General features: G+C 37.7%; 3 protein-coding genes, 1 long non-coding RNA gene, 1 other non-coding gene and 2 pseudogenes across 5 annotated transcripts; 4 read left to right on the forward strand and 3 right to left on the reverse strand.

The window, feature by feature from the left end:
* Positions 1-1,377: 1,377 nt before the first annotated feature.
* Positions 1,378-4,603, reverse strand: LOC111200743 (annotated as a pseudogene).
* A 315-nt stretch (positions 4,604-4,918) lies between these two features.
* LOC111200310 (casein kinase II subunit alpha-1) lies at positions 4,919-7,870 on the forward strand. Its single transcript, XM_048741053.1, is given in 6 exon segments — positions 4,919-6,015; positions 6,519-6,754; positions 6,757-6,971; positions 7,050-7,140; positions 7,214-7,279; positions 7,348-7,870. Coding segments are annotated over 6 exon segments (879 nt in total). The 5' UTR covers positions 4,919-6,002; the 3' UTR covers positions 7,606-7,870.
* A 51-nt stretch (positions 7,871-7,921) lies between these two features.
* LOC111200309 (protein CONSERVED IN THE GREEN LINEAGE AND DIATOMS 27, chloroplastic) lies at positions 7,922-9,566 on the forward strand. The gene is made up of 7 exons (XM_022691072.2): positions 7,922-8,173; positions 8,273-8,425; positions 8,525-8,602; positions 8,685-8,780; positions 8,858-8,893; positions 8,985-9,169; positions 9,264-9,566. Exons 1-7 carry the CDS (start codon positions 7,922-7,924, stop codon positions 9,424-9,426), a joined length of 963 nt encoding a protein of 320 aa, XP_022546793.2. The 3' UTR covers positions 9,427-9,566.
* Positions 9,490-11,568, forward strand: LOC111200311 (annotated as a pseudogene).
* A 487-nt stretch (positions 11,569-12,055) lies between these two features.
* Positions 12,056-14,437, forward strand: LOC125578418. The gene is made up of 2 exons (XR_007316513.1): positions 12,056-13,806; positions 13,898-14,437. It is a non-coding gene; the product is annotated as an uncharacterized LOC125578418 (long non-coding RNA).
* A 7,597-nt stretch (positions 14,438-22,034) lies between these two features.
* Positions 22,035-22,850, reverse strand: LOC125578419 (protein RALF-like 34). Its single transcript, XM_048741054.1, has one exon. It carries the CDS (start codon positions 22,714-22,716, stop codon positions 22,318-22,320), a length of 399 nt encoding a protein of 132 aa, XP_048597011.1. The 5' UTR covers positions 22,717-22,850; the 3' UTR covers positions 22,035-22,317.
* Positions 22,851-25,759: 2,909 nt separating this feature from the next.
* Positions 25,760-25,866, reverse strand: LOC125578692. Its single transcript, XR_007316775.1, has one exon. It is a non-coding gene; the product is annotated as a small nucleolar RNA R71 (small nucleolar RNA).
* Positions 25,867-27,148: the final 1,282 nt, after the last annotated feature.

Below are 27,148 nucleotides of genomic sequence, written 5' to 3' on the forward strand. Positions count from 1 at the left end.
TACAGCGATGAAAGAGCAATGTTTCACTAACCTCAAGTGTCTCAATCTGTTTAGTGAGATTCAAGACCCTCATCATCACCTGCTCAGCCTCCTCCACCCGTTTAGTCAGCCTCTCCTGCACACCTATCACCTAAGGTTGACGATAATGGAACCCATCAGCCTTGGTTACAACATAAAGAATAATCAGAGTCTTTTCGATTGACAACAATAACAACAATGATATACAACTTATTAAAGTGTAGTTTTACACAAGAGACTTTACCTCATAGTTTTTGCACGTGAAGAACCGCTTCCCAGGAAGAGTGTCGTAGTCCTCTTTCCCGCGAACCTCGTTAATGAGTCTCCCACCACACGGACACCTTCTAGGAATCCCGTACTCAGAATCGGCCACGAACCCTAACATGTTGATGTGGTGGTTTTGCCTCTTTGAATGTCTTCTATCATCTGCCGGATCCATCTGTAAAATAATTCAAAATTATGTCAAAATTAAACCTTAATAACGAAACAAAAGGATTAAACGAAACCAAAATCGAACCCTCATGACGATTTAAACCATAAAACGAAACCCATAACTCGATTTACAAACATTACTCAAAACCCCTAACTCGATTTGAAAACTCAGAGAAAAGAACCCTAAAACAAACCACCATCACGATCTACAACCCTTTATCGAAACCCATATATCGATTTAAATCCCTTACTCGAAACCCCCAATTTTTTTTCAAAATCCAATAATGGCTTCCGACCCCAAAATCGACCCAAAAAATCTGTAAAACTACTCGATACTCACCTACGCTCGTGGATACTAGAGAACGTCGTCGATTAGGTGGAGCAAATCTCCGGGAGTCGTCGTCGCACGAAAAATTGCCTCTCACGGCGAAACCCTAGTTTTTTGAGAAAGAGGGAAAAATGAGATGAATCACGAGGAAGCCCTACTTTCCTCCTCGTCAACGCGGAAGCAGTTGACAAACGAGAGCACGACGCATGGTAAAAACCGCGCCTTACGGGTTCATGGCCAAGGCCTGGTTCATCTAAATTATCGCTTTTTTCATTTTCTTTTAATCCAATGGGCCTAAGATATCGAGCCCACGAACCGGTTAAAAACCGCTAATGCGGATGGTCTTACCTTCAGACTTCAAACATCACCTACTTCCCCTCATTTTAGTTATGATTTTTATATATTTTCTGCTTTCCAAATTAAAGAGAATTAAAAATCTAATAGTAAAATTCTGATACATGACCCCAAGATCTTGTTTGAGATCATTATCAGCTTTAGAATTCCAAGTTCTCTGTATCTATGATCTAATCCTCAGAAGCTCCACAGTATATATAAATATGACTGTAAATGGTGTATTCTTAAAATTTGATGAAAAAGTATACATTAAAAAAAATTACCAGCTTTATGTAGGAATAAACACCATAAACACACAAAGAAAACAAATGTTTATAAGTAGAGAAAACCCTTTGAATCAGTACTCAGAAGTCCCAACAAAAATTAAACGTAAACTCATGTATTTATATACTATGTTTTTTTCAAGAAATAGAGTGTCTCCTATCTTTAGGTGGTTTGGTTCTTCCTCTAGGTGGGATGCCAAAGGGTTTAGCTTTCCGAGTTTCTTTGAAACAGAGTTTATGAATGACTTTCTTGGCAATGGAGGCTTATCCATTGAAGCAGTTGATCTTGGAGAACTGTGATTGCTGCTCATGGTTGTTGTTGTTGATTATTTCTTCTCATTATTTTCTTTCTCAAACTCTTTAAGCTTCATCTTCATTTTGAGAAGTTCCAGTTTCAAGTCCTGGTTCTCGCGTTTCACCTTGGAGAGTTCGTCGTTGTAGGAGCTGAGCTTAGGAGGTGGAAGAACAGTTGCTGTAGGTTGTGGTGGTGGTGGTGCTGGAGAATCTGAATCGTTAGTGACTTCTCCTCGTAGGCGTTGTTGTTCATAGTAAAGGACTTGAACAATGGTTTGAACGGGAAAACGATCGTTCTAAGCTGCATGAGCGCATGCTTCACGTGATAGTTTCTGGCAGTCCATTAAGCTGCATACTTTCTTCCTCTCTACGTCACTCATATTCGGATGCGCCTGCAAGAAGAACATATAATTCATGCAATAGCCTTGATTAAGAAAGATAGTGCAAATGAAATGTACATGTTTATTATCTTAAATTCTTAATACTCTCTATGTTTCACGAATAATGTCACTTTGTAATTATTATTTTTGTTTTAAAAATAGAGTCAAGTTTAAGTTTATAATGTAATTTTATATATTTGATCGCTTATTGTTTTTTTAATAGGTAATAAAATATTTTTAATTAGTTATATATAAATAGGAGTATATTAGTATATTATGCAATTTTTTTAATCCGCATGAGATGCATTTTTTTTTTGTTCAAACTAAACTTGCATTAATTTTAAATGTGTTCACACTCCAACAAAGGAGGATACAAAAAGGCTATTGACAGCCAAACAAACAACAACAACAACATAAGAGATAGAATGGCGATACAAATCACAAGAAGGAACCATATGAAATTGTACCACAAGAACATCATAAGCTTCTTTAAAGACCGCATCTAGTGTAACCCGTAGGACAACACACACTGCACCATACGCAGAGAAGAGCATTCGATGGGAGGAAGATCCTTGCATAGTTACCTTCAAGTAGATGTCGACGGCTCGATACATACCATCTTCAGTAACTCTGGACTGTTCAGGAATAAGTTCAGCTAAACCAGTGAACTTCTGCAAGCTCACATTCCTATCAGAAGCTATCTCAGCCAAATAAGTCTCCATCAGTTTACCAACTCGTTCCATGTCACCAGCAAGATCAACACCATTGTTGCTTAACCTGACTCCTTCAACCTCAAACTCAAGATAGTTCATGAGAATGCGCTGAACAGTGTCCGTATCAAACAAGGAGTGTTCTCCAGTGAAAGAATAAGAAGGAATCAAGAGATCATCAAGAACTGCTTGTGGCAATTGTAACCTCATTCTCTTCTCTAAGTCAAGCCTACAAGCAACCGTTGTTTCTAGGTATATAGCTGCACGTAGAAGCATGGAGAGAAAACTAACTGACATTGCGTTTCTCTCTCGAGGAAGAAGGCTTACTATGGTTTCAAGAATCACTCTCTTCTCGTGTTCTTGTTTTGGTTCAATCTCCTTGGTTCCTTTACCGAAAATCTCCTGCAAAGAACTAAACTGATTAACAAGGCCGGATCTAAGATTCTCGGTGTATAAGCATTTCTTTAAGAATTTTAATTTTAAAAAATCGTAGAAAATCGTAATTTAGAGACATATATAAAAAAACTTCCAGAAATTTCACGCGGTTGTGCGAGTGAATAAAAGTAAAACCCTAACAACTCTGTTATATAATGGTAACTTGTGTTTGAAGGAAACTCACCAGGCCTCGAAGAGATTTCTGAGCATAGAGCATAAGCACTGGACCAAGCCCATACTGCTTAAACCCTCTAGCCATCATTGCTATCAGAACACGTTGAAACGAATCAATATTAAGAACAGTCAAGTCTTCAGCCCACCAGTCAACCACAGGCTGCTTGCTCACAACCTCACTGTTACTATTATTACTCGTAGGACTGCAGAACTGGCTCTCCTGACAAGTCATATAAGCAATGGCATCGATGCAACGGCTCACGAGTTTCACTCTTTCAGCAATGGGCAACAACTCCTCTGACTTGTGCAAGACTGTGATGGCACTCGATAAGCTCTTGAGAGCTACTTCGTTCAAGTAAGCTTCGGATCTTGAAACGAGATTTTCTACAGAGTGTTCCTCTGTCATCTCTAGATACTCTGATGCACATCGAAGCATGGCAATGTTCTCTGTGCTCATATCGAAGTTAATACCGTAGCAGAACTTAGTTGTTAGCTCGAATGCTTCAGAGCCTCCAGGGATGTCTGGGATCTTGATAACAGTAGCATCTGAATCGTTTGTAGATTCAGACACAAGTTTTTTGAAAAGCCCACATTTGGACAAGAGTGGGAACTACAAGAGAGATTGATCATGTCACTGGCTTTGCATCATATATATTAAATTATTAATCGATAAATTTTAGGTCTAGAGTTTACCTTGTGCAATGAAAAAGAAGCTTCTCCTACGTGAACGGTGACATCACTAGAGACTTCCTGAGAAGATATCCTGATACAATGTAACAAATATTTTTACTTGGAAAATAGAAATAAAAAATGGATCCAGAAATAAAAGTACAATAATCCAAGAGAAGTAAAGTAATCTAAATAAAGTAATCTAAAAAAAAAGTAAAGTAATCTAAATAATAGATTTAGAAACCATACACTGGTTCTCTTCATGGCTGAGGATAAAAGATCTTTCTTCTTTGCTGACATACTACGAACACTAAGCTCGCAGTTTCTTCTCACTCAAGAAATCAACCATAGAACACTATTCCAAGTCCTTCTCATGAAGAAGTTGTGCCGTTAAGAAATAAAAAGAGAATAAGATCAACCAAAAGAGTTTCTTTCTCTCTTTTCTTCTCTAATGTGCGACCAAACAGAGAAGAGAGAACCTAAACTCTCCAAACGAGGAAAATCACAAACTACCCTTACTCCAAGAGCAGAGAAGAGGACAAAGAAGAGGAAAGAAGGGCTGTTAAGTAATTTTCATGGAGAGTACAAGATAGAGAGGCTGTCCAAGGACTGTGTGTTTGTATGGTAATGGTTTGGTTTGAAGATTTTAGAAGGGTCCATGTGGATCAGACACATCTTTATACCCAAAACAAATAATTCCAAAATGAAGTAAAAAAAGAGTATCGATTCCTCTCCACATGTGTACATATCTCTTACAAGTATAATATTAATGCTTGCTATTTATTGGTTTATCCGTTTATGGTATAGAGTAGAGAGGGAAGGAGTATAAAGCTAAGCTAGAGAATATAAGATTTTATGACCGAACATGAACGATGGAAGTCTTGGTCCCTACAAAGAGTCTTATCATATTTAAATCCTTCCTTTTTTGATAATTGAAGTCACTATATGCCCCCCAACATTTGATTATGACTCATCCCAATCTTGCAATAAATGGTGTCTCTCAATAATATAACACATCCGCATCGAAAAGTTCAAAAGATCGAAATAGTGACGATAACAATAAGAGAAGTAAGCTAGAATCAGAGACTATATCTTTTCGCTCGGATCTAGTGGACATGACTATAAATCTGGAGGATTGGCCAACTTTCGCACCGGAGATCGAGATGCTTCAGCGACTACATGTTGACTTCGAGGATGTGAGTCTGATTCATATTCTTCGGGGTATGAACGAACGAGCGGATACACTGGTAAAAGAGGCTAGAACCAGAAATTATATCTTTTTCCATATAGATTAGATCCGGATAGACAGGAGATGCTTTCCGGAAAATCAACTCGTCGTCTGACCACCACTTGATTAAATTCATTGGACAGCTGACAAAAAAGAAAAAAAGTAAAAAAGATTATGCTACATGAATCTTGACTTATTTACCTCTAGTTAACCACGTAAAGATCAATAGCTTTATTATGCAATTATAGACTCATTGATCTCTCACATAATAGCATCTTCTTCACCCATGACCCATCCAGATATTCACATGCCTCGATATCTCTGAGATGAGACGTGTGTAGGGGAAGTTCACTAATCAGACGTGTGTAGACGAGTTACATTCATAATGGGCCTTCAAAGCCCATATTACCTTTTTCAGGCCCATTTATAAAATCACATTAGCGCAAAAAACGAGATCAGAATCAGCTGCGGGAGAGCGTAGTGAATGATACATGTGCCATTCTTCGTCACCTCCTTCCTCCTTCCTCAACGTCTCTTGCTAGAGTGGGCCATCTTGACGTTAGGCGCACTCTCCCATCCGACGCTCACCTCCCGCCGTCTCCTCTGGTAACACTACAATCGATCCAGATCCTCTCCTCGCCGGGATGTCGAAAGCTCGTGTGTACACGAACGTTAACGTGGTGAGAAGCAAGGATTATTGGGATTACGAGTCGCTGAATGTTCAGTGGGGGTAAGTAAGAAGATTCTGAATAAAAAATTTCCACCTTTATTGGTTAAAAGTCTTCAATTTGAGATCAGATTAATTGGTAGTAATGATCAAATGGCTCTCTTTTGGTGTTTATATTGATTTCAGTTTGCTCTGTGTTTAGTTAAAAGCTTTGATCTTTGTTCTGTCTCACTCAAGAGAGCAAGATTAGCTTGAATGGTTAAATAGCTCTCTATATTGTTTATAGTGATTCTTATTCAAGTTTGCTTTATACTCCCTCCTTTTCAAAATATTACTACATATTTTACACTTTTTATACGTTTTAATAAAAACACATTAAATTTGCATAATTTTAAGTCAATAAAAAATTTAGTAAGTGCAATTAAGTTTTTTGAAATTTGAAATTAGTTAATAAAACATGCATTTAAAAATAGATCTTTTTGAAACTTTACGAAGCAGGGGGAGTATTTAGTTACAAAGTTATGTGCTTTCACTGTTGTCTCATTATGAGGTTGTAAGGAAGGTAGGGCGTGGGAAGTACAATGAAGTGTTCGAGGGATTTAACGTGAACACCAAGGAGAAGTGCATCGTCAAGATCCTCAAGCCTGTTAAGAAAAAGAAGATAAGAAGAGAGATTAAGATACTTGAGAACTTATGCGGTGGGACGAACATTGTGAAGCTCTTTGATGTTGTTAGAGATCAACAACACTCGAAAACTCCGATTTTGATATTTGAGTACGTCAACAGCACGGACTTTAAAGTTCTCTGTACCCTACACTGACTGATTACGACATTTGTTACTACATCTATGAGCTCTTGAAGGCATTGGATTACTGCCACTCGCAAGGGATCATGCACAGAGATGTGAAGCCTCACAATGTTATGGTTGACCATGAGCTGCGTAAGCTTCGGCTGATAGGTTGGGGTCTTGCTGAGTTTTACCACCCTGGGAAGGAGTACAATGTGCGTGTGGCATCAAGGTATATGGCTGTACTACTTCGTATCCTTTACTAGCCAAGCTTCACTCTGATGTTGTCTCGTCAAATGTGTGTTATCAGATACTTTAAGGGACCTGAACTTCTTGTGGACTTGCAAGACTATGACTATTCGTTGGATATGTGGAGCCTTGGCTGTATGTTTGCTGGGATGGTGAGTGCCATTATGTTTGTTTTGTTTGTTTATTACAGAATGTTTCTGATTTGGCCTAATATTCCTTGAATAGATATTCCGTAAGGAACCTTTCTTCTACGGGCATGACAATCAGGATCAGCTTGTGAAAATCGCCAAGGTACTAGATCTCATTTTTTTCATTGTCGTCGTCACAAACATATCTCTCTACTTGTTTGTTATTCATAGATACTTGGGACAGATGAGTTGAATGCGTATCTAGATAAGTACCAGTTAGAACTTGAACCACAACTTGAAGCACTCGTTGGGCGGTATGTGAATGAATCCTTGAAACGTTATTTGGCTTTGTGCACTTCCGTTAAGTTAATGATAATCCATAGACGACAAAAAAAAAAGAGAGAGAGAGATTACCCGCGAAACCTGCGTGCAAGAGAGCATCCGCCACGTGGCGAGAGGCAGAAGACACAAAACCAAATAAATGCTTAAGAAGAAAAAGAAACCAAATGATTTTTTTTTTTTTTTTTGATAACTTTGGTATCTGGGCAGCCACATTCCCAACTATCCCCCGAAAAGGGTCCAGCGCCCCAACGGAAGAGATGTTAAATCCGTTGTGGCTAAGACTCGAACCCGGATGGTGGGCAGTACAGCTGTACCTCCTTTACCACCAAGAAACCAAATGATTATACTAGTATTTAGTTTTTATTCTGGCTATGCATGTTGTTACGTGTTTCAGGAGCTCTGCTCCACTAACCTTTGATCTTCTTCAATCAACGCTACTCTCCCACTCGCAAACTCATTCGCAATGCTAAGATTAAGTGCTAATTACCCTTTGCTTCCGAAGATACCCCACCGGGTTTGTAACAGAAAGCTCGGCAATTACTATGATTCATCGTCGATCGTTAAATATGGCGATGATGGTAAGAAGAAGCAGATGTTTGTAAGAGTTTCTGTGAAAGCAATGAAGGAAGAAGGTAACGGAAATGGAAGCATGAGTTTCTCTGGACAAAGCTGGGATCCCAGTTCTGAGATACAAGTTCCTTCAGACCAAAGACCTGTAAGTATATTTTACTTTTTGTCATTTTTTTCTAACTCTATAAATATATAGATGAAATAATTTTTTTTTTGATAATACCCTTTTGTTGGGGTTATTTAGGTGAATGAGTATTCGGCTTTGAAGGAAGGGATGTTGTACTCATGGGGAGAATTGGGTCCAAGCAAATTCTTTCTTCGTCTCGGTGGTCTTTGGTTGGTCACCTTCAATGTCCTTGGTGTTCCCATCGCTGCTGCTAGCTTTAATCCTTCCAGAGTCAGTGACCCTCTCCCTTTTGAAGAAGAAGAAGAAGAAGATATGTGTTTGTACACTCTTTTTTTTTTTTTACAGATTATAATATAATTTTCCTGGCAGGAACCTTTGAGGTTTGTTATAGCTGCAGGGACTGGGACTTTATTCCTGGTTTCGTTGATTGTCTTGAGAATTTACCTGGTATTTAGTTAATAGACTTCTCCCCAGCTTAACATTAATTTATTAGTGAATATAAATGAGAAGTTGGTTTGTTTGTTGTTAGGGATGGAGCTATGTTGGAGATAGACTACTTTCTGCTGTTATTCCATACGAAGAGAGCGGATGGTATGATGGCCAAATGTGGGTTAAGCCTCCAGAGGTTTGCTTTTCCCTTTTCACTACAAGAAATGAACATTCCTTTGGTCCAAATGCATTTCCATCTTTGTTTCTTCTCAGGTATTGGCTAGGGACAGGCTGTTAGGCTCTTACAAGGTAAATAAATGCAGACAATGTTGTTTCTTATTCAAATGCTGGAAAGGCAAAAGAAAAAAAAAGAAACTGAGGCTACATTTGTGAGTTTCAGGTGAAGCCAGTAATCAAGATGCTGAAGCAGACATTAATTGGAACAGGAGCTTTGCTCGTTTCAGCATTCGTGCTGTTCGTTTTCGCAACACCAGTCGAGGATTTCTTTAAAACCACTCTAAGATCATCTAAGGATAACCAACCAGAGGTTTCTATTTCAAGAACCAACAACAAGTTCAATATGAGGTAACAAGGAGATAGATCAATCAGTAATACCAAACTATCAGAACGTTGGTTGGAGCCACACTCTCATCTCTTTTCTTTTATACAAACTATGCAGAAAAGAACAATTGCTTCGGTTGCCCACAGATGTTGTCACTGATGATGACTTGGCAGCAGCCGCGGCTGAGGCTGCTGATGGAAGACCGGTCTATTGCAGAGACCGTTACTACCGTGCATTGGCCGGTGGTCAATACTGCAAATGGGATGATCTTGTTAAATAGTACTTTTTCAAACTAGTATACAGCAACACAAATGCACTATGTGGTCTTTCAGTTTTGATTAAAATGCCTATAATTGCCAAATACTGTACCAGTTATTTTATAAAATGTGGATTACGTGGGCCTATAATTGCCCAACTTAATCATGTAAAGGGCTTAGATTAACGGCCTATATATCTTTTCACGGTTAAAAGGCTAAAATCATCAGTTTACTTTTTGATTTTGCGTTAGTTTTTCACTTCTTATATAACTGAAAGAAGAAGAGAAATGTTCATGAGGTGAATTTTGTAGGCACACAGTTCAATTTTAACCAAGTTCCAAAACAAGAAGATAAAGAGCATGGTCCAATTAAAACCCTGATACATACTATTTTTCCCAAAATTTAATACTATATGAAATCAATCAGGGACGTGGACAATATTCAATACCTCATCGTGGCATTATTACTGAGAGTCGGATAAAATAGACCAGCCTGCTCGCGTGGCCGTTTACAAAGTTTGTTGGGAAGGCGGTTGTTTCAGCTCCGATATTTTAGCTGCGATCGATAAAGCTATCGACGATAACGTTAACATTTTGTCCATGTCTCTCGGCGGTGGCACGTCGGATTAATATTGAGACAGCGTCGCGATCGGAGCGTTCGCCGCGATGGAGAGAGGGATATTAGTCTCCTGCTCCGCCGGTAATTCTGGTCCCAGCTCGTCCACTTTATCGAACGTAGCTCCGTGGATCACCACCGTTGGTGCGGGTACGATAGATCGCGATTTTCCGGCGGTTGCGGTTTTCGGAAACGGGAAGAATTACTCGGGCGTTTCGTTGTTTAAAGGAGACGCCCTTCCGGATAAAACGCTGCCGTTTGTTTACGCGGGGAATGCTAGTAACGCGGCTAATGGGAATCTATGTGGGCCCGGGACTTTGATTCCAGAGAAAGTGAAGGGGAAGATCGTGATGTGCGATAGAGGAGTGAACGCTAGGGTTCAGAAAGGAGAGGTGGTGAAGGCTGCCGGCGGACTCGGGATGATTCTCGCTAACACGGCGGAGAACGGAGAGGAGCTTGTGGCGGATGCTCATTTGTTACCTGCCACCGCCGTGGGAGAGAAGGCCGGTGATATTATCCGGCATTACGTCTTAACCGATCCGAATCCAACCGCTTCGGTTTTGATTCGAGGGACCGTTGTTAACGTCCAGCCGTCTCCGGTTGTTGCGGCGTTTAGCTCGAGAGGACCTAATTCGATCACGCCCGATATTCTTAAACCAGATTTAATCGCACCGGGAGTTAATATCCTCGCCGGTTGGACCGGATCCAAGGGACCTACCGGTCTAGCTTCCGATGCTAGACGCGTGGAGTTCAACATCATCTCAGGAACGTCCATGTCTTGCCCTCACGTGAGCGGTTTAGCTGCGCTTCTCAAGTCCGTGCATCCGGAGTGGATCCCGGCGGCGATCAGATTGGCTCTCATGACCACCGCTTACAAAACTTATAACGACGGGAAACCGATCCTCGACGTCACGATGGGGAAACCTTCAACGCTGTTTGAGCATGGCGCAGGACACGTGTCGCCGACGACGGCGATCAATCCGGGACTTATTTACGATCTAACGACGGTGGATTACTTAGGCTTCCTCTGTGCGTTGAATTACACACCGTCGCAGATCACAAGTGTGTCAAGACGCAATTACACTTGCGATCCGAGTAAATCGTACTCCGTCGCTGATCTAAACTATCCGTTGTTCGCCGTTAACATTGACGGATCCGGCGTGTTCAAGTACACGCGCACTGTCACGAGCGTGGGAGGAGCCGGGTCTTACTCGGTTAAAGTAAATTCGGAGACTACTGATGTGGAGATTTTGGTTGAACCGGCGGTTTTGAATTTCAAAGAAGTAAACGAGAAGAAATCGTATACAGTGATGTTTACAGTAAACTCGTCCAAGGCGTCTAGGTCTAATAGGTTCGGGAGCATCGAATGGTCAGATGGGAAACACGTGGTGGCTAGTCCCATAGCGATTAGCTGGACATAGTGGTAAATTGTGACAAAATTAAAGGGCTTGATGGAAAGAATAAAGTCACGGACCTTGTAGTGCCCTTCTTTGTAATAGCTCTTTGTTTCAAAGCAAAAATGGCATGCAGTGTGTTATTGGGCTTTATCTGTTTTCTCTTTGCTATCTCAAAAAAGTAAATATTCTCTGGCCACAAGGATAAGCTGGGTCTCTACAAATCCACACTAACTGGTAGTGTATAATAACTATTTTGATTTACTAGGTTAAAGCAAAAGTTATTTTCTGAGATATGAACTTATAATCATGACTAGAATTTGGTTGGTTTAGGCCTAGGTTGGTTATTGGGTTTTTGAAGGACGGTATAAGATAATAGGTTTTATATTGTTGGGTTCAATATAGAATAACATCTTATTATTTCTCTCTACATTTTTTAAAGGAAAATTTGGTCAAACGACCCAAAAAAACTACAATACATTAACTAATCAAAATTTTACCCTTTCTTCCTATCTCTTTCTACCTTCTACAAATCTATTTTTTTTTTAATTATTTTACATATAAACCCTTTACATATACGTAGAAAATTTAATTATATTTTTACTTATTTGAATTTCCACACGACAAGATTAAGTGTGAGCTCTGTGGATCAAATCTTCCTTATTCTCATCCTCCACATGGTGATAGCAACGACTTTTTCAATCACCATCTTTGATGAAGACCATGACAGCGCTCTTGACCTTGGGTGGAAACTCACTGTGAGGAAACCTTAGTTCCTTGGGGGATGTAGCTGGACCACCGATAGTAGGAGAGAAAGAGAAGAATTAACTCCAAAGACCAAGCAATACTTGATGGGTTTAAGAAGTTTGGCACTAAATGTCTGGTCCAGTATCAGAGGTGCTTACGAAGATGTACTGAGTTAACATCAAAGACCGTTACATGACAATGACCAGTAAAAACTCCAAAGCCTCTGATAAGAAACTCCCGTTTGTTTTCTTCAGCTGAAGACCAAACAATGTTTGGGGGGTTTAAAAAGTATGGTCCTAAAAACTGGGCCAAGATCGTACGTACTTACAAGGATGTCTATCAGAGCTCGTTAGTCACGGGAGAATTACAAACAGTGCCTCTTGCTCTTCCAAAGCCAAAGACGTTGCTTGCCCAGTCTACCTGGAAGTTAACGTGAATTCTAAAGAAAGACGTGAATGGTGAATTCTTTGAAACAATTGAGTACTGGAGTCCTTTCTGAACAAATTTTGATAAGAGCAGAACCATAATCCCATAGATGTTGGATTTATTAATGGGCCTATGTAAACTGAATGTCTAAACATAAGATAGTTGTAATGGGCCGATCACTATCCAATAAATTCATCCATTTGGGCTGAACCCATTTCACCTATTATCAATATCCAATAGTGCACGTTCTAGCTCGAACGAAAATGATAGATACCTTTTTTTGCCAACAGGGCTATGAGTCCTTCTCATGAATAATATATAAGCCACGTAAACATAGCTATTATAGAATTACATAATATATAACACTAAATTACATTAATTTATTGGTAAATGTTGTTATATAAACTAAAATATTTTAGTATAGAAATAAGAAACCCGCACGGTTGTGCGGATCGAAATCTAGTTGTTTTTAAATAGCTATCCACTCATAATGAAAAATAATATACGTACTTCTTTTGAGGAAAGTTTGTTTTTTATTATCTGAATATATATGCATTTATATTTGTCACACCAAAAAAACATGAAATTATTGTTTTTAGAATTTATTTACAAAATTGAAATTTTTATTTACATTAATAAACAAAAAGAAATATGAGGTTTGCATCCCTATTAAACTATATTGTATAATTCACTTATAAAATTGAAAAATGCATTTATAAAATATTAAATAATTATTAAATAATAATTTTTATTTAAATTATTATTTGCCTCCGATGAAATTTTTTTGAGAAATTAGGACGTCTACCAACCATTTCTACGCTATTTTGCATACTGCCAAAAGGGCACCTTTTCGATACTATTGACAATTTCGGAGGACACTGATACCCCTATAACTTCATATCTGGGGTGCCTATGCAAAAGCTATCTAAAAGATATCACAAGATTTTTCACAGGAATTGTCAGTCCAAAACTACAACCCTTACCATGTTTATGATTCTATATTGCAATTTTTTTCTTTCTTCCATCGTATCTTCACTAATTCTGAAGATCTCTCAACATATCTCCTCTCCCATCCTCTTTCCTCTCAGAAACACCTCCAATCTATGACAAACCCAAAATTTTCTAACTTGAGACGAAATGGAAGACGCTGAACACTGAGCTTCACAACTTCTCATTCCGGAGAGAATTTTCGCCGTTCGTGAAGAACGAATCAGAGTGAGGGTACCAAACTCTCTCTCTCTTAAATCACTTTGTTCTTATCTGTTTAGAACATAGACCAGTTCTGAGATCTAATCGTCTACCTAAAGAACAGAGCTGTAGATGGAGAATAACAACTCAGAAAGCTCACCTTATCTGATCCTGGAGAGTTTCTTCTCTCTCGTTGATGAGCCTATCGGTGTTAGAGTGATGCCGTACAACAAACCTTTCGCAGTCAGGCAGATCCTCAGTGCCACCGACGCCGATGAAGTCAAAACTCCAAATGATAAAGTGGAACCAAAAAATTAGAAAAAATATTTACAAGTGACTCGACAATTACAAAAATATCTCAGTCCAAAAACTATTTGAATCCATGCTAAACGTTTTCGTAACCTTCTACAAAAATGGACATCATCCGCAACTAAAAATACAATATTTTGCTTAGTTGGATAAACAATGAGAACCACATGCACAAGCAGATTGTAAAAACTATTGTCCAACTAATATATTTTGAAATTGGCTTAACAAAATTGTTGTCCAACTAATATTATATTTTACATATCTAACATTTTTCATTGATAGCTAACATTACTTTTAGCTGAGCTTTGAAAGTTTTAACTGGATAATAATACTTTTTAAATATATATTTTAGTTTTGTTGAAGATAATATATTCTTAAAAGGACATGTATTTTTTAGCCAATTATGTATAAAACGTAATTATTTTCATGCACGACCAGATTGTCAAAACCATTGTCCGAGTAATATAAATTGTAACTAGTTTAACAGAATTGTTGTCCAACTAATAATATTTGTACACATCTAACATTTCTCTTTGATAGCTAACATTATATTTAACTGTTCTTTGAAAGTTTTAACCAGATAATAAAATTTAAAAATAAATATATTAATTTTGTTGAAGATAATAATATATTTAAAAGGACATGTATTTTTTAGCCGATTATGAATTTATACATAATTATTTACATTATCTACAGATGATATTTCTAATTTGGAGGTTAAATTTCATATAACTAACATGTAACCATTATGTAATATATTAAGTCGTGTACGTAATTTTATATTGACATGCAACTTTTATATTTTATAGAGTTAATCAGAATAACAAGTAAATATGTGTTAGCAATGTAAATATGAAATTAGCCGTCAATTTTTCTAATAACAAGTAAATAATGTGTTAGCAGTATAAATATAAAACTAGCTGTCAACGTTTTGGTATTAGCCACTGTTTTTTACATGATCTCTGTTTGTATTTCCTCGATCTACCTCTTCTCTTTTTCACCCGCTCATTTCCATGTTCATGTTCAAGTAGTCGGCTGAGTTTTGTTGGTACTGATGCGGTGGTGGCGACTATGAGCTTGTTGGCTTGTAAAAAGCGGTTACGTCAATTGTTTGGGATTGTGGTGATGAGTGGTTGGGTATGATCAAGTGATTATGTAAAGAAAGGAAACAGAGAAAAAGCACAAAAACTTATGAGCTCATGAGTTTGTTTGGAACTCATATATCCCCTGATTTTGTTTAGATTCATTGGCAAAGTAAAAAAAGAAACAGAAGAAGAAAGTGGAGATAGAAGCCAACGCTAATGAGAGAGAAAGAAATATAAAATTTTCTTAAGTTTATAAATCGAATGGCTGAATTTGCTCTGACAAAATCTTCACAGAATCTTTGACAGATCTTCATGCTAGCTACAAACCTACAACCTTAAATCAGAAGAAACCTTCACGAGGGCTTTGGAGGTAATTTTGTATGTTCTGACACCACAATAACATCTAATTTTTCACTGTTTTTAGCATTTTCCTAGTATCACTATCTTTTATTGGTTTTCCGCAAATTATCCCAATTTTTTTCTAGATCCGCTACCGAGAGAAATGTGAGATTAATGGATATGAAGTTATGAACCAACACTCCCAAGCAACTTGGAGGGATTCACTGAATCCGAGGATGAGTTGTTCTCCGTATTTTTGGTAATTTGTTAAATTATTGAAAATTTAGAGATACTTAAACAATAAACAAATACGGGCCCACGGTTTTCTTCTTGGAGGTTTCATCAAATACTTTTGCATTTTTGGTTCAAGCAGCTCCATTAACAACGAATTTTATCAATTTTTTTTTTTGCTAACCGAGTATCCTAATCCCATCGAAGTGGTCCAGACTAGAGACCGAAGTGAGCATGAACGCTGTTAGGACGTCACCATGTGGCTCACCATGTAACGGTCTTCGGTTTCGGATGCTGCAGCTCATATGTAAATTCTGCAGTGGCCAAGGCTCGAACCCAGGAACGAGCACTCCAACTGGAACTCCTATACCACTAGACCAAAGCAACTTGGTTGAATTTTATCAAATTATAGATGCGGTTTCCAGTACTTTGCGAGGCGTCTTCCTAATACATATATAGAGCCTTTAGTATAACGTGTGGTACCACTGAAATTAACCTTATTATGTATACGAAAATGTAGTATATAGTATATACCTTAGTTTCTCTATAAATTCCCTAAATAGGCCATGTCAACTTTAAACCCTTTAGTATAACGTGTGGTACCTCTGAAAGTAACCTTATTATGTATACTAAAATGTAGTAGATAGTATATACCGTAGTTTCTGTATAAAGTCCCTAAATTTTAGACGTCATTTGAAAACACAAAAAAACAAAGCTAACGATGTAATTCTTCAACATCACAACATATGTTTTTAGCAAAAAAAAAAAAAAAAACATCACAACATATGTAAGTCACTTAATATATCCCCTATATATTATTCTAGAAATATTGCAACATTTTTTTGTAGCCACATGTCATCACTAGAATGATTCTTAGAATTATTAGAGAAATATGTTGCTCCATCTAAATATATAATAAGCATTTTATTAAACCACAATAAATACATTATTAATGTGCTTCGTTATTTCCTTAAATAAGATTACGGAATTGTCTAATATGGCTAAAATATATATATGACAATTAATGATTTTGAATAATAAAGATTTGATAAAAATGAGTGTGTATTATAATTATATTTGTTTAATTTTAAGCTATTAAAATAAATTAAACAATCATAGTAACCATATAATAAAAATTAAAAAAATATTTATATATTATATTTTGAATTTTTAAAAACGAGTATAAATTACTAAAATTGTTAAAAAAATCACATTCAAATTTTTTGATCTATGATTTAAAACTTTTGTTATGATATGATACAAATAATTAAAAATAATATAAGTTGAAAGTCTCATTTAATAAGTATTAGAAATAAAAGATATATAAATATATGTATCATTTTAAATTAAACTATATGCCATATAAAAATACATAAATATATTAATTTTGAAAGTTTTGAAAAAATATTGACAACTTAATTTTTAAAAATATTATAAATTACTTAAACGATTAATCCCACAGTGGAAATTTTGTTATCACTAATTTAGACTTTTTGCTATAACAGATACAAATACAAATGATAAAAATATGAGCAAAAAGCATCATCTAATAAATATTAATATTAAAATATACCATATATATGTTACTATCATTTAAATTTAATTATATATCATACCAAATAGAAAAAATATTTTTTCGATTTATAAAATTTATTTATATGTTTACACCAATTTAAATATATAAGTAGTAGATAATGACTTTTTAATTATTCAATATATATTTATTATTTCATAATATGTTATAAACATATAATATATAAAATAATTTATATAAAAATATTCATCCCGCGTAAGACGCGGATCTTAACCTAGTATCATATTATACATCGATAAATGTATTGCCCCAAGCAGAATTTCGAGAACGAGATAATAATAGAAGACTAGTGATTAATTTCTGTTGAACATGTTCGCTGACCATTGCAAATGGATTATCGGCTAATCGTTTGAGTTCCTCCAGTAGTCAACTTTAAATTATGGTGAAAATATAAATGAAGAGGATGTATATTGTGGATATCTCCAACTTAGTTGGTTTATTTTGAAAGTTGGATCAGAATAGTTGGCTTGTTTCCACGTTCTAGTTCAACTTAGGCATCCAAGTGGACTTTTAACCTTGTAGGCAAGTCAATAGGGGTCCTTAATTTGAAGAAATCCACAATATAAAGTTTTGGAATATTTCGTGTAACTTGGAATTTTAGATTTTGACACCTCTTAGGATGCAACGTCAAATCACACATCGTTTATCATCGCTTAATCTTTTTATATAAAACCAAGGTAGTATATATTATATTTTGGAACAAGTACGATTAATCTCATGTCAAAATAAGATTTAGATTATGTGAAACCAAACGCATAATCAGCCGCCAGGCGCAAGTTCATGCATTTCAATTTAAGCATGTTTCTTTTCATTTCAACCAGAAAGGCCATTCTAAAACATACCAAATCCAAATCCTTTTATGTTGTCTTTCTTGTTTAGAATTTTAAACGAAAAAGCCAAATGAAAAGCCGTCTTTGACTATTCATGATAAGAAGAGTTTTTAATTTTTTATTACATGTGGGCATTATACAAGTTGTGGTATCTATTTAGTACAGTTCTTCTAGCCTATTTGCGTTCCTACCTCACTCAGCACGTCATGATAAAAGATTAAAGACAACAACTATAGTTGCTAAAAGAAAAGAGAACAACTATTCTTCGGATAGCTCCATATATAATACACGACCCAAACTCATAAATTGGGCCTAAAAGAATTAGCCCAATAAGTAGCTGCCCATTGACTAATGAAAACCACATCCGCATGGTGAAGCTAAAACTATAAAATGGGGAACATTATATTAATCAACAAAAAACTCAGTGGTTGTAGTTAGTTTTCAACCAAATGTGAAGCTTAAACTACACGTGTTCCTAAAATTTCAACAAAACTAAGAAAGATTTAGATTTTTGTATGTGGCACTTGCCCCACCTAGTCATCATCTAAACCTGCCCCTGCCCGCAACCATGTATATAGATTAGGACCGGACACAGATTGGATATCAGGATTTTCGAAGTTAAGTATTTGTGATTTGCTTCGTATGTTACAAATATCTATTTTTTTTTATTTGCTTTACATATATCACTAATATATGTATGATTCCAAAGACGGAGAGGTCTACAAGGATGACGAAACAGAGGTCAATTAGTCTATGTAATGTCGGGTATAAAATTATCTCGAAGGTTCTGTGTCAGCGGCTGAAACTCTGTCTGCCGTCTCTTATTTCGGAAACTCAATCGGAATTTGTGGCAGGGAGGTTGATAACTGATAACATTCTTATAGCTTAGGAGATGTTTCATGGATTACGGACTAACAAATCATGTCAAGGAAAATATATGGCAATTTAAACGGATATGAGCAAAGCGTATGATAGAGTGGAATGGGACTTTATTAAAGCTTTACTAGAGAAGATGGGTTTTGATCTTCATTTGATTAAGCTAATGATGAAATGTATATCATCGGTTCAATATCGGATTTTACTAAATGGACAACCAAGGGGCCTTATTATTCCAAATCGAGGGTTACGACAAGGAGATCCTTTATCTCTTTATTTATTTATACTATGTACTGAGGCTTTGATTGCAAATATTAAAAAGGCGGAGAATGGGAAACAATTGACAGGCATGAAGTTAGCTCGAGCATGTCCATCGATTTCACATTTACTGTTTACGGATGATAGTCTTTTCTTTGGCAAAGCCCAAAGAGAAGAATGTCAAACTATTCTCATAATCTTAAAGGAATATGAGATGATATCAGGTCAACTCATTAATTTTGAGAAGTCTTCGATCCAATTTGGACATAAAATTGAAGAGTCAAACAGACAGGAAATGAGAGACATTCTGGGCATTCAGAATCTTGGAAAAATGGGAACTTATCTAGGATTACCAGAAAACCTTGGAGGCTCAAAGATTCAGGTTTTTGGTTTCGTGCAGGATAGACTAAACAAACGGGTTAATGGCTGGATTTTTAAGTTCTTTACAAAAGTAGGAAAGGAAGTGATTATTAAATCAGTGGTTACGACATTACCAAATCATGTGATGTCCTGTTACCGATTGCCTAAGGCAACCGCAAAAATACTGACAGGTGCGGTAGCCCAATTTTAGTGGAGCCCAGGGAGAAGTACGAGAGGAATGCATTGAAAATCTTGGGACAAAGTATGTGTTAGCAAGGAGGAATGAGGTTTGAGTTTTAAAGACATCATTGATTTCAATAGAGCGATGCTTGGTAAACAGTTTTGGCGATTGATTGAGAAGCCAAATACTTTATTTGCTCGCGTTTTTAAAGGTCGGTATTACAGGAACGCCTCACCCCCAGAACCGATTCGCTCATACTCTCTGTCATATGGCCGACGGAGTATTACATCAGCTAGATCTCTGGTTAGCAAAGGACTAATCAAACAAGTGAGATCAGGATCTTCTATCCCTGTATGGAATGATCCTTGGCTCCCAACCACTCGCCCAATACCAGCAAATAAAAACCAACATAATCTTTACCCAGACCTCACAGTGGATTCTCTTATAGATCCCACTTTGCGAATTTGGAACTCGCAGGCACTTCAGGTTTTAGTGGACCCACAGAATGTGAAAATTATCGAGAGCATACCACTGAGCAGATTCCAGATGATAGACAGAGATGGATGGCATTTCACAACAAATGGGAAATACAAGGTTAAATCTGGATATCAGGTAGAACGGGTTTATCCTGATAGAGAAAAACCACCAGTATTGTTTAGACCTACGGTCGATGGATTGAAGTCATTCTGTTGGAAAGTAAGGTGCCCACCAAAGCTTAAACATTTTCTCTGGCAGTTGGTGATAGGGTGTATAGCGGTCAAGAAAAATTTACAAGCGCGAGGGATAACTGGTGATATATGTTGTACAAGATGCGGAGCTGACGAGGAATCCATAAGTCATATGTTTTTCGAAAGTCCTCCAGCACTTCAGGTTTGGGCTCTCTCAAAGATACCATCAAATCCAACTATGTTTCCAACACAATCTTTTTTTTACAAATATGGATCATCTTTTCTGGAGAGTCTTTCCGCAGTTAGATGATCACCAGTTTGCATGGATACTATGATATATCTGGAAAGGAAGGAATAGTAAAGTCTTTAGCAATCTGGATATTGATCCTTAGGATACGCTCGAATTGGCAGAAACAGAATCAACCCTTTGGGCTGAAGCCCAGATAGTGAATGAAAAGAGGATGGTCCCACAGGTAGAGATTATGTCTTCACTGTCAAATCCAGGTGGATGGTGTTTCGTAAATGGTTCCTGGAAAGATAATATTTTTTTCTCCGAACAGGGTTGGTATAGTACTTTAGAAGGCTTCGATGGGTTGCTGGAGGGCGAGGAATGTCCGGGCTAGTCTCTCTCTTCTCCATTCGGAGATGGAAGCACTACTCTGGGCTATGGAATGTATGAGGAACTTACGTCAATTTCAGGTTACGTTTGCAACGGATTGTTCTCAACTGGTGAAGATGGTTTCGGAACCAGAAGAGTGGCCAGCGTTTGCAAGTTATTTGAAAGACATTAAAATCCTAAGAGAAAGTTTCCTCCGATTAGAGATCGTCCATGTACCAAGAGCGCAAAATACAAAGGCGGATAGCCTAGCACGCAGTGTCAGGATTCAGCCGTCTTTCGTCGTTCACATGGATCAATATCTCCCAGTTTGGTTTACAGAATCTGTATGAGTCTGTAAAGTTGATGACAAAAAAAAATTTTGTTTTGCTTCGGAAAAATACGGATATCAGAAAAATAAATAGATATTTACGGATATTTACGGATATCTCATCCGTTCTGATTAATACAAATAATTTTAAAAATTCGATACAAATTTGTTTTTTTTAATATCTTTTTGCATGATATATAAAATAAAAGTTAAAAAAGTAGCGAAACTAGATATTTTGTAGAATTTAAACTTATTTAACAATTATAATAATACAACACTTTAAAAAAAAGTTATAATTTCATAAAAAAAAGTTAATGTAATACTTTTATATAAGTAAAAATAAGAATAGAATTCTTCAAATCATATATTAGAATACTAATTATATAAACTTATTCATATAAAACTTTTATATAATCAAGATATACATATATTTATATATTACCGGATCAGAGCAGATATCTGCTTCCCAAAATTTTAATATTTGTGATTTTCTTCGATTTTGACGAATATTAATTTTTAATATTTGCTTTACTTCGAAAGTTTACGGATATATAGAATTTTCGGATCAAATTAAAATGAATAACGAATCGAATCAAAGTTAACGGATAAAATATCTAGCTCTAATATAGATGTGACTTAAGTTCATAAAACAGTACAAAAATTAATACATTAGTAATTTAATTAAAACTCACCGACAAAAAGATAACACAAGTTGAGTAGCAAAATTACAAACCCAAAACCACGTGACCTTGGTAATTACCATAATTTTAATACATGAAATAGCACTGTAATAATAATCCCCGGTCTTAATTAAACGTAATTAAATCAGGGTTTAACACAATATTACGAAAATGCCAGTGGAGGGACAAAGCGGCAGATCTTTTGTTCTACCTCCGGCAACGAGTGATGGACGAGCAGCCTCGAGTGTAGGTATGAACTGGACCTCTAGCTCTAAAGCAGTTGTGAGTGTAGTAAGACCTTCCAGATCTCGGAGGACAGGGGACTCTGTTCGCCGACAATGCACCGTAGGAGATGTAGTATCTCCTCCTTTTCCAGTACAACGACCGTCGATCTGATACACCGACGTCGTCGTCTTCCTCCTCCCCCGCATCGTCAAAGCTTTCTATGTCGAATGCGTCGACGTGAGAGGTCGGCCATTCGAATCCGTCGCCAAGAAGAACCAAGGATGGGTTTTCCGGGAGAGGTTCAGATCTCGGGAGTGAAATGAAGAGAAGAGAGACAATGATAAGGAGGAGGAGGTTAAGAGTAAGAGACGGAGCTTCCATGGCAATGCTGGAGAAGAAAGCGAGTAAGAAGAGAGCAGCAGGTCACACACACACACACACGAGAAGTGGTGACTTGAGAGAGATTAAACAGCTGTGAAGCGAAGAGGAGTTCTAATTAATGCGACCTTGCTGAGGCTTTTCGGGGTGTGTTTAGAGCATGAGCATTGGTGAACCCCTCTTTGGGGTTAACCAACATTTTTTATTATTTTTTCGTGGGCCCATGAACAGTTATGAACTCGGATATGCTGTTTTCTGCATTAGTGAACCCGAAGAAGGAGTTCATAGGAATAAAATAATAATATTAATTTTTTTAAAAAAAAATGTAAAATATTCAGAAAAGATGAATAAAATATTAAAACATATTATTAAAATTATGAAAACATTTTATTCAATACATTAAAAGTACATTACATAAATTGAGAAATTTTTCTAACATACATAACTTATTTATTCATCTTCATCACCAAACATTTGCCAAATATTTTCCACTAAATCAGCTTTCAAACGATGATGCTTGTCGCCATCTCGAACTTCTCTCCGCATGGCTAACATATCAGGGGTGACATTAACACTATCTCTGCTTCTCGCCTGCGAACTTCTGCTAGACTGTCCTGTCTCAAACTCAGATGTATCAATTGGAGCGTATCCGTCTCGTTCATCCTCTACTATCATATTGTGCAATATGACACAAGCTATCATTACTTTTCCTATCCTTTTCTTGTCCCATTGTAGAGCTGGGTTCCTAACAATTGCAAACCTCGATTGCAATACTCCAAAAGCCCGTTCGACATCTTTTCTGGCGGATTCTTGCATTTCTGCAAATTTCTGTGCTTTACGACCTTGAGGAAGTGGGATGGATTGGATAAATGTTGCCCATGGAGGATAAATGCCGTCGGTAAGATAGTAGGCCATACGATTGATATCTTGCATATTTACATTGTTTTATCCATTCATCCATGAGCATTTTCATCATATAGATTAGGATTTAGCCATGTCTAGGTTGCATTTTGCATTCATTGTCCTTATTAGGTGTTGGAGTGTGCCATGGAGTGATTTGAGATGTTTGGGAGCATTGTGATCCAAAAGGAGGTGAAAGATGAGCATGGATGGAGCCTTTAGAGAAATCTCCTGTTGCTAAGATTTTGTGGAGACACAGAAAATTGAGTTAGCTTTCTAATGGAAGTGGTTTCAAGTCATTTGGAGATGTAATGAAGGAGTTATGATCAATTTACTAGAGGCATATCCATCCTGGTCGAGCATCGCAGAGTGACCTCTCAGAGCGACCTACCGAGGTCGCTCCCAGCCAGAGCGACTAGCCAGAGCGACTAGCTCAAGTCACTCCCAGCCAGAGCAACCAGCCAGAGCGACCAGCTCAAGTCACTCGCGTTTTGACGCGCCGAGACACGAAAAAACGCGTCGGGAGTGACCTCCTGGAGCGACTATGCTAGGTCACTCCGGGTGTTTTGCTTGGACGATTTTTTATGTTATTTCAGGGACCTTTTGGTCATTTGTTTTGATGTTTTACACTTTCAAAACCTAAGTTAAGTACTTTTGTAAGCCATAGGAGGCAAAATAATCTCTTTTCTAGAGAAGAACTAGTAAAAAACCTCTTTTGATTCAGATTTCATTGCTTTCATCTTGTGTTCTTGTTGATTTCTTATCTATTTCTCTACATGGTTAATCTGAAATCCAATATGGGTTTAAGAGGAATCATGGAGATTAGTGAGTAATCACCTTTTGAATTCATGGGTTAGGGAGATTAAGGGTGATTAGGTTAGTTCTAGGATGTTTTAGTGTAGATCATTCTTGTTCCTTGCTAGTAGAGTATTCATAATGCATCTTCTGAGTTGGCCACTCAAAAGTTGATCAATAGACATTTCCCACCCAAAAGGTGTTTGATGAAATGCCTGAGACAACTCTCCTAGGCTTTTAGTATACTTTGCCAAAGACATTTGTTGTTAAAGATGCTAAGATAGCTAATAGACTTGTTAGTAATGATTGCTTTCATATTATTCAACCAAAGACATTTGATGTTTGAGATATGTTAGCAAATGAGCATTCATCTAGACATAGAGCTTGCTTAGAATTGTGTCTAGGCTTAAGGTTGATAGTTTGATTGATCATTTGCCATCCTTAGTTCGATACTTGATCACCCAAGGTCTAATCCCTATGCCCATGAGTTCTCTTTTCCCTTAGTCAAGAAAGTATCATTCTGTTATTGCTTTTTAGTTTTAGTCATAGCTTAAAATCCATCTAAATCATTGGTTGCACTTAGATTAAGTGAGTACTTGCATTCTCAGTGCTTTGATATCCCTCAGAACTGGTTCGACAATCTTCTATACTACAACATTTGTCTTAGGAGCCTTGAAAACTCCTAACATCAAATTGGCGCCGTTGCCAAATTCTGAGTAGATTTGAACATTGAGATTTAGTCACTTGCTTGAGACTAAGTCATTTTTATTTTCTTTTGTTACTGATTCTCTTTCTTCACCTCCCTTTAATCTACAGGTGTATGAACTTGAGGAGCAGGGGTCCATCAAACCTAGTTCCAATAGCTGCAGACATCAGAGCTTTAGAGAGAGAGTGTGCTAGAAATAGAAGAGAAGAAGAGCAACAGGCTCACTTGCAGAGATTGAGTACTGATATGGGAGATATACCTCAAAACCAACAGCGAGCAGCTCGACCCATTGGCACTTACGACCGTCCCAACATTCATGGTCATAGATTGGGAATCCGAGCACCCGCTGTGGCAGCCAACAACTTTGAGATCAAGTCAGGACTCCTCAATGTGATCGAGAACAACAAGTATCATGGCTTGGCACTAGAGGATCCATTTGATCACTTGGACAGGTTCGACAGCTACTGTGGGTTGTCAAAAACCAATGGTGTGTCCGAAGATGCCTTAAAACTCAAGCTATTCCCTTTCTCTTTGGGGGATAAGGCACGTCAGTGGGAGAAGTCTCTACCCAGTGACTCCATCACCACTTGGGATGACTGCAAGAAAGCATTCTTGGAGAAGTTTTTCTCTACTTCAAGAACTGCTAAGCTGAGAAACGAGATTTCCAGCTTTCAACAGAAGAACTTGGAAGGCTTCAGTGAAGCCTGGGAGAGATTCAAGGGCTACCAAGCTCAATGCCCACACCATGGCTTTTCTAAGGAGAGCTTGCTGAGCACATTCTACCGTGGTGCTCTTCCTAAGTACAGAGCCAGACTGGATACAGCTAGCAATGGGTTCTTCTTGGGGAGAACTGAGGAGGATGCAGAAGAGCTGGTTGACAACATGGTAAAGAGTGATGCAGTCTACAGTGGAGACCACGACAGAGGCAGTAGAACAGATGATAAGCAGACGAGGAAAGAGATCAAAGCTTTGGAAGACAAGATCGACCTACTCATTGCTGAAAAAGCAACCCAAGAGCAGCTGAAGTTTGTTGGTAACTCCAAGCAGGAAGATCCACTTGCTGTCAATGAGGTTGAGGGTTTGGAAGGTCAAGAGGAGTTGTGTTTCATCAACAACAATGGTAGCTGGTACAAAAAGGAGCCCAATTTTCAGTACAACAACTACCAACAGAAATCCTATCCCAACAACCAACAGAGTGGCTATCCGCCAAGAAACAACCAGCAAGGCAGCTATCAGCCTCAGCAAAACCCCTCGTCTGGTTCCTCTGCTCCTCAAGAGAGCAGCACTGATACCTTACTGAAACAAATCTTGGAGTCTCAGACTAGAAGTGAGAAGCATGTTGGTTATGAGTTGAAGAACCTTCATACCAAGATTGATGGGAGCTACAATGAGCTCAACAACAAATTCTCACACCTTGCTTCTACAGTCAGGAATTTAGAGAATCAGTTTGCTTCCATGAACACTCACCAGAATCGCCAGCAAGGATCTCTACCTGGAAAGTCTGACCAAAACCCCAAGGAGGCCAAAGCTATCACCCTTAGGAGTGGTAAGCAGTTACCTCCTAAAACCCTCACCAAGGATGCTGAGAAACTAGGTGAGGGGGTTGCCATCAACATAGATGATGAAGTGGTGATTGTTGATGAGAAGATCAATGACGAAATCTTGGAAAAGATAGTGGAAGCCAAAGGTAAAGGAAAGGTTGGAGAAGAGAAGAAGACAGTAAAAGATGGTGAAGTTGTTACTCCAGCAAGTGAAAGTTCTTTTGTTCCTCCTCCCTATGAACCCAAACTTCCATTCCCTGGTAGATTCAAGAAGCAGCTGCTAGAGAAGTACAAGGCTCTGTTTGAGAAGCAAATGAGTGAAGCTCAGGTTGCAATGCCCATCATCGATGCTTTCATGTTGATTCCTCAATACAACAATTTCCTGAAAGATGTTGTAGCTGCAAAGAAGAAGGAGATGGAAGGCATGATGACTCTTACCCATGAGTGCAATGCCATCATCCAGAGGCTTGATGTTCCAGAGAAATTAGAGGAT

Source organism: Brassica napus, chromosome A9 (assembly GCF_020379485.1).
Source record: "Brassica napus cultivar Da-Ae chromosome A9, Da-Ae, whole genome shotgun sequence".
Lineage (NCBI taxonomy): Eukaryota > Viridiplantae > Streptophyta > Magnoliopsida > Brassicales > Brassicaceae > Brassica > Brassica napus.

Coding starts and splice junctions, on each gene's coding strand:
- LOC111200309 (XM_022691072.2), top strand. CDS start 7,922: ATGCTAAGATTAAGTGCTAATTACCCTTTGCTTCCGAAGATACCCCAC. Junction 8,426..8,524: donor CTAGCTTTAATCCTTCCAGA/GTCAGTGACCCT, acceptor TTTTCCTGGCAG/GAACCTTTGAGGTTTGTTAT. Junction 8,603..8,684: donor TTGTCTTGAGAATTTACCTG/GTATTTAGTTAA, acceptor GTTTGTTGTTAG/GGATGGAGCTATGTTGGAGA.
- LOC125578419 (XM_048741054.1), bottom strand. CDS start 22,716: ATGGAAGCTCCGTCTCTTACTCTTAACCTCCTCCTCCTTATCATTGTC.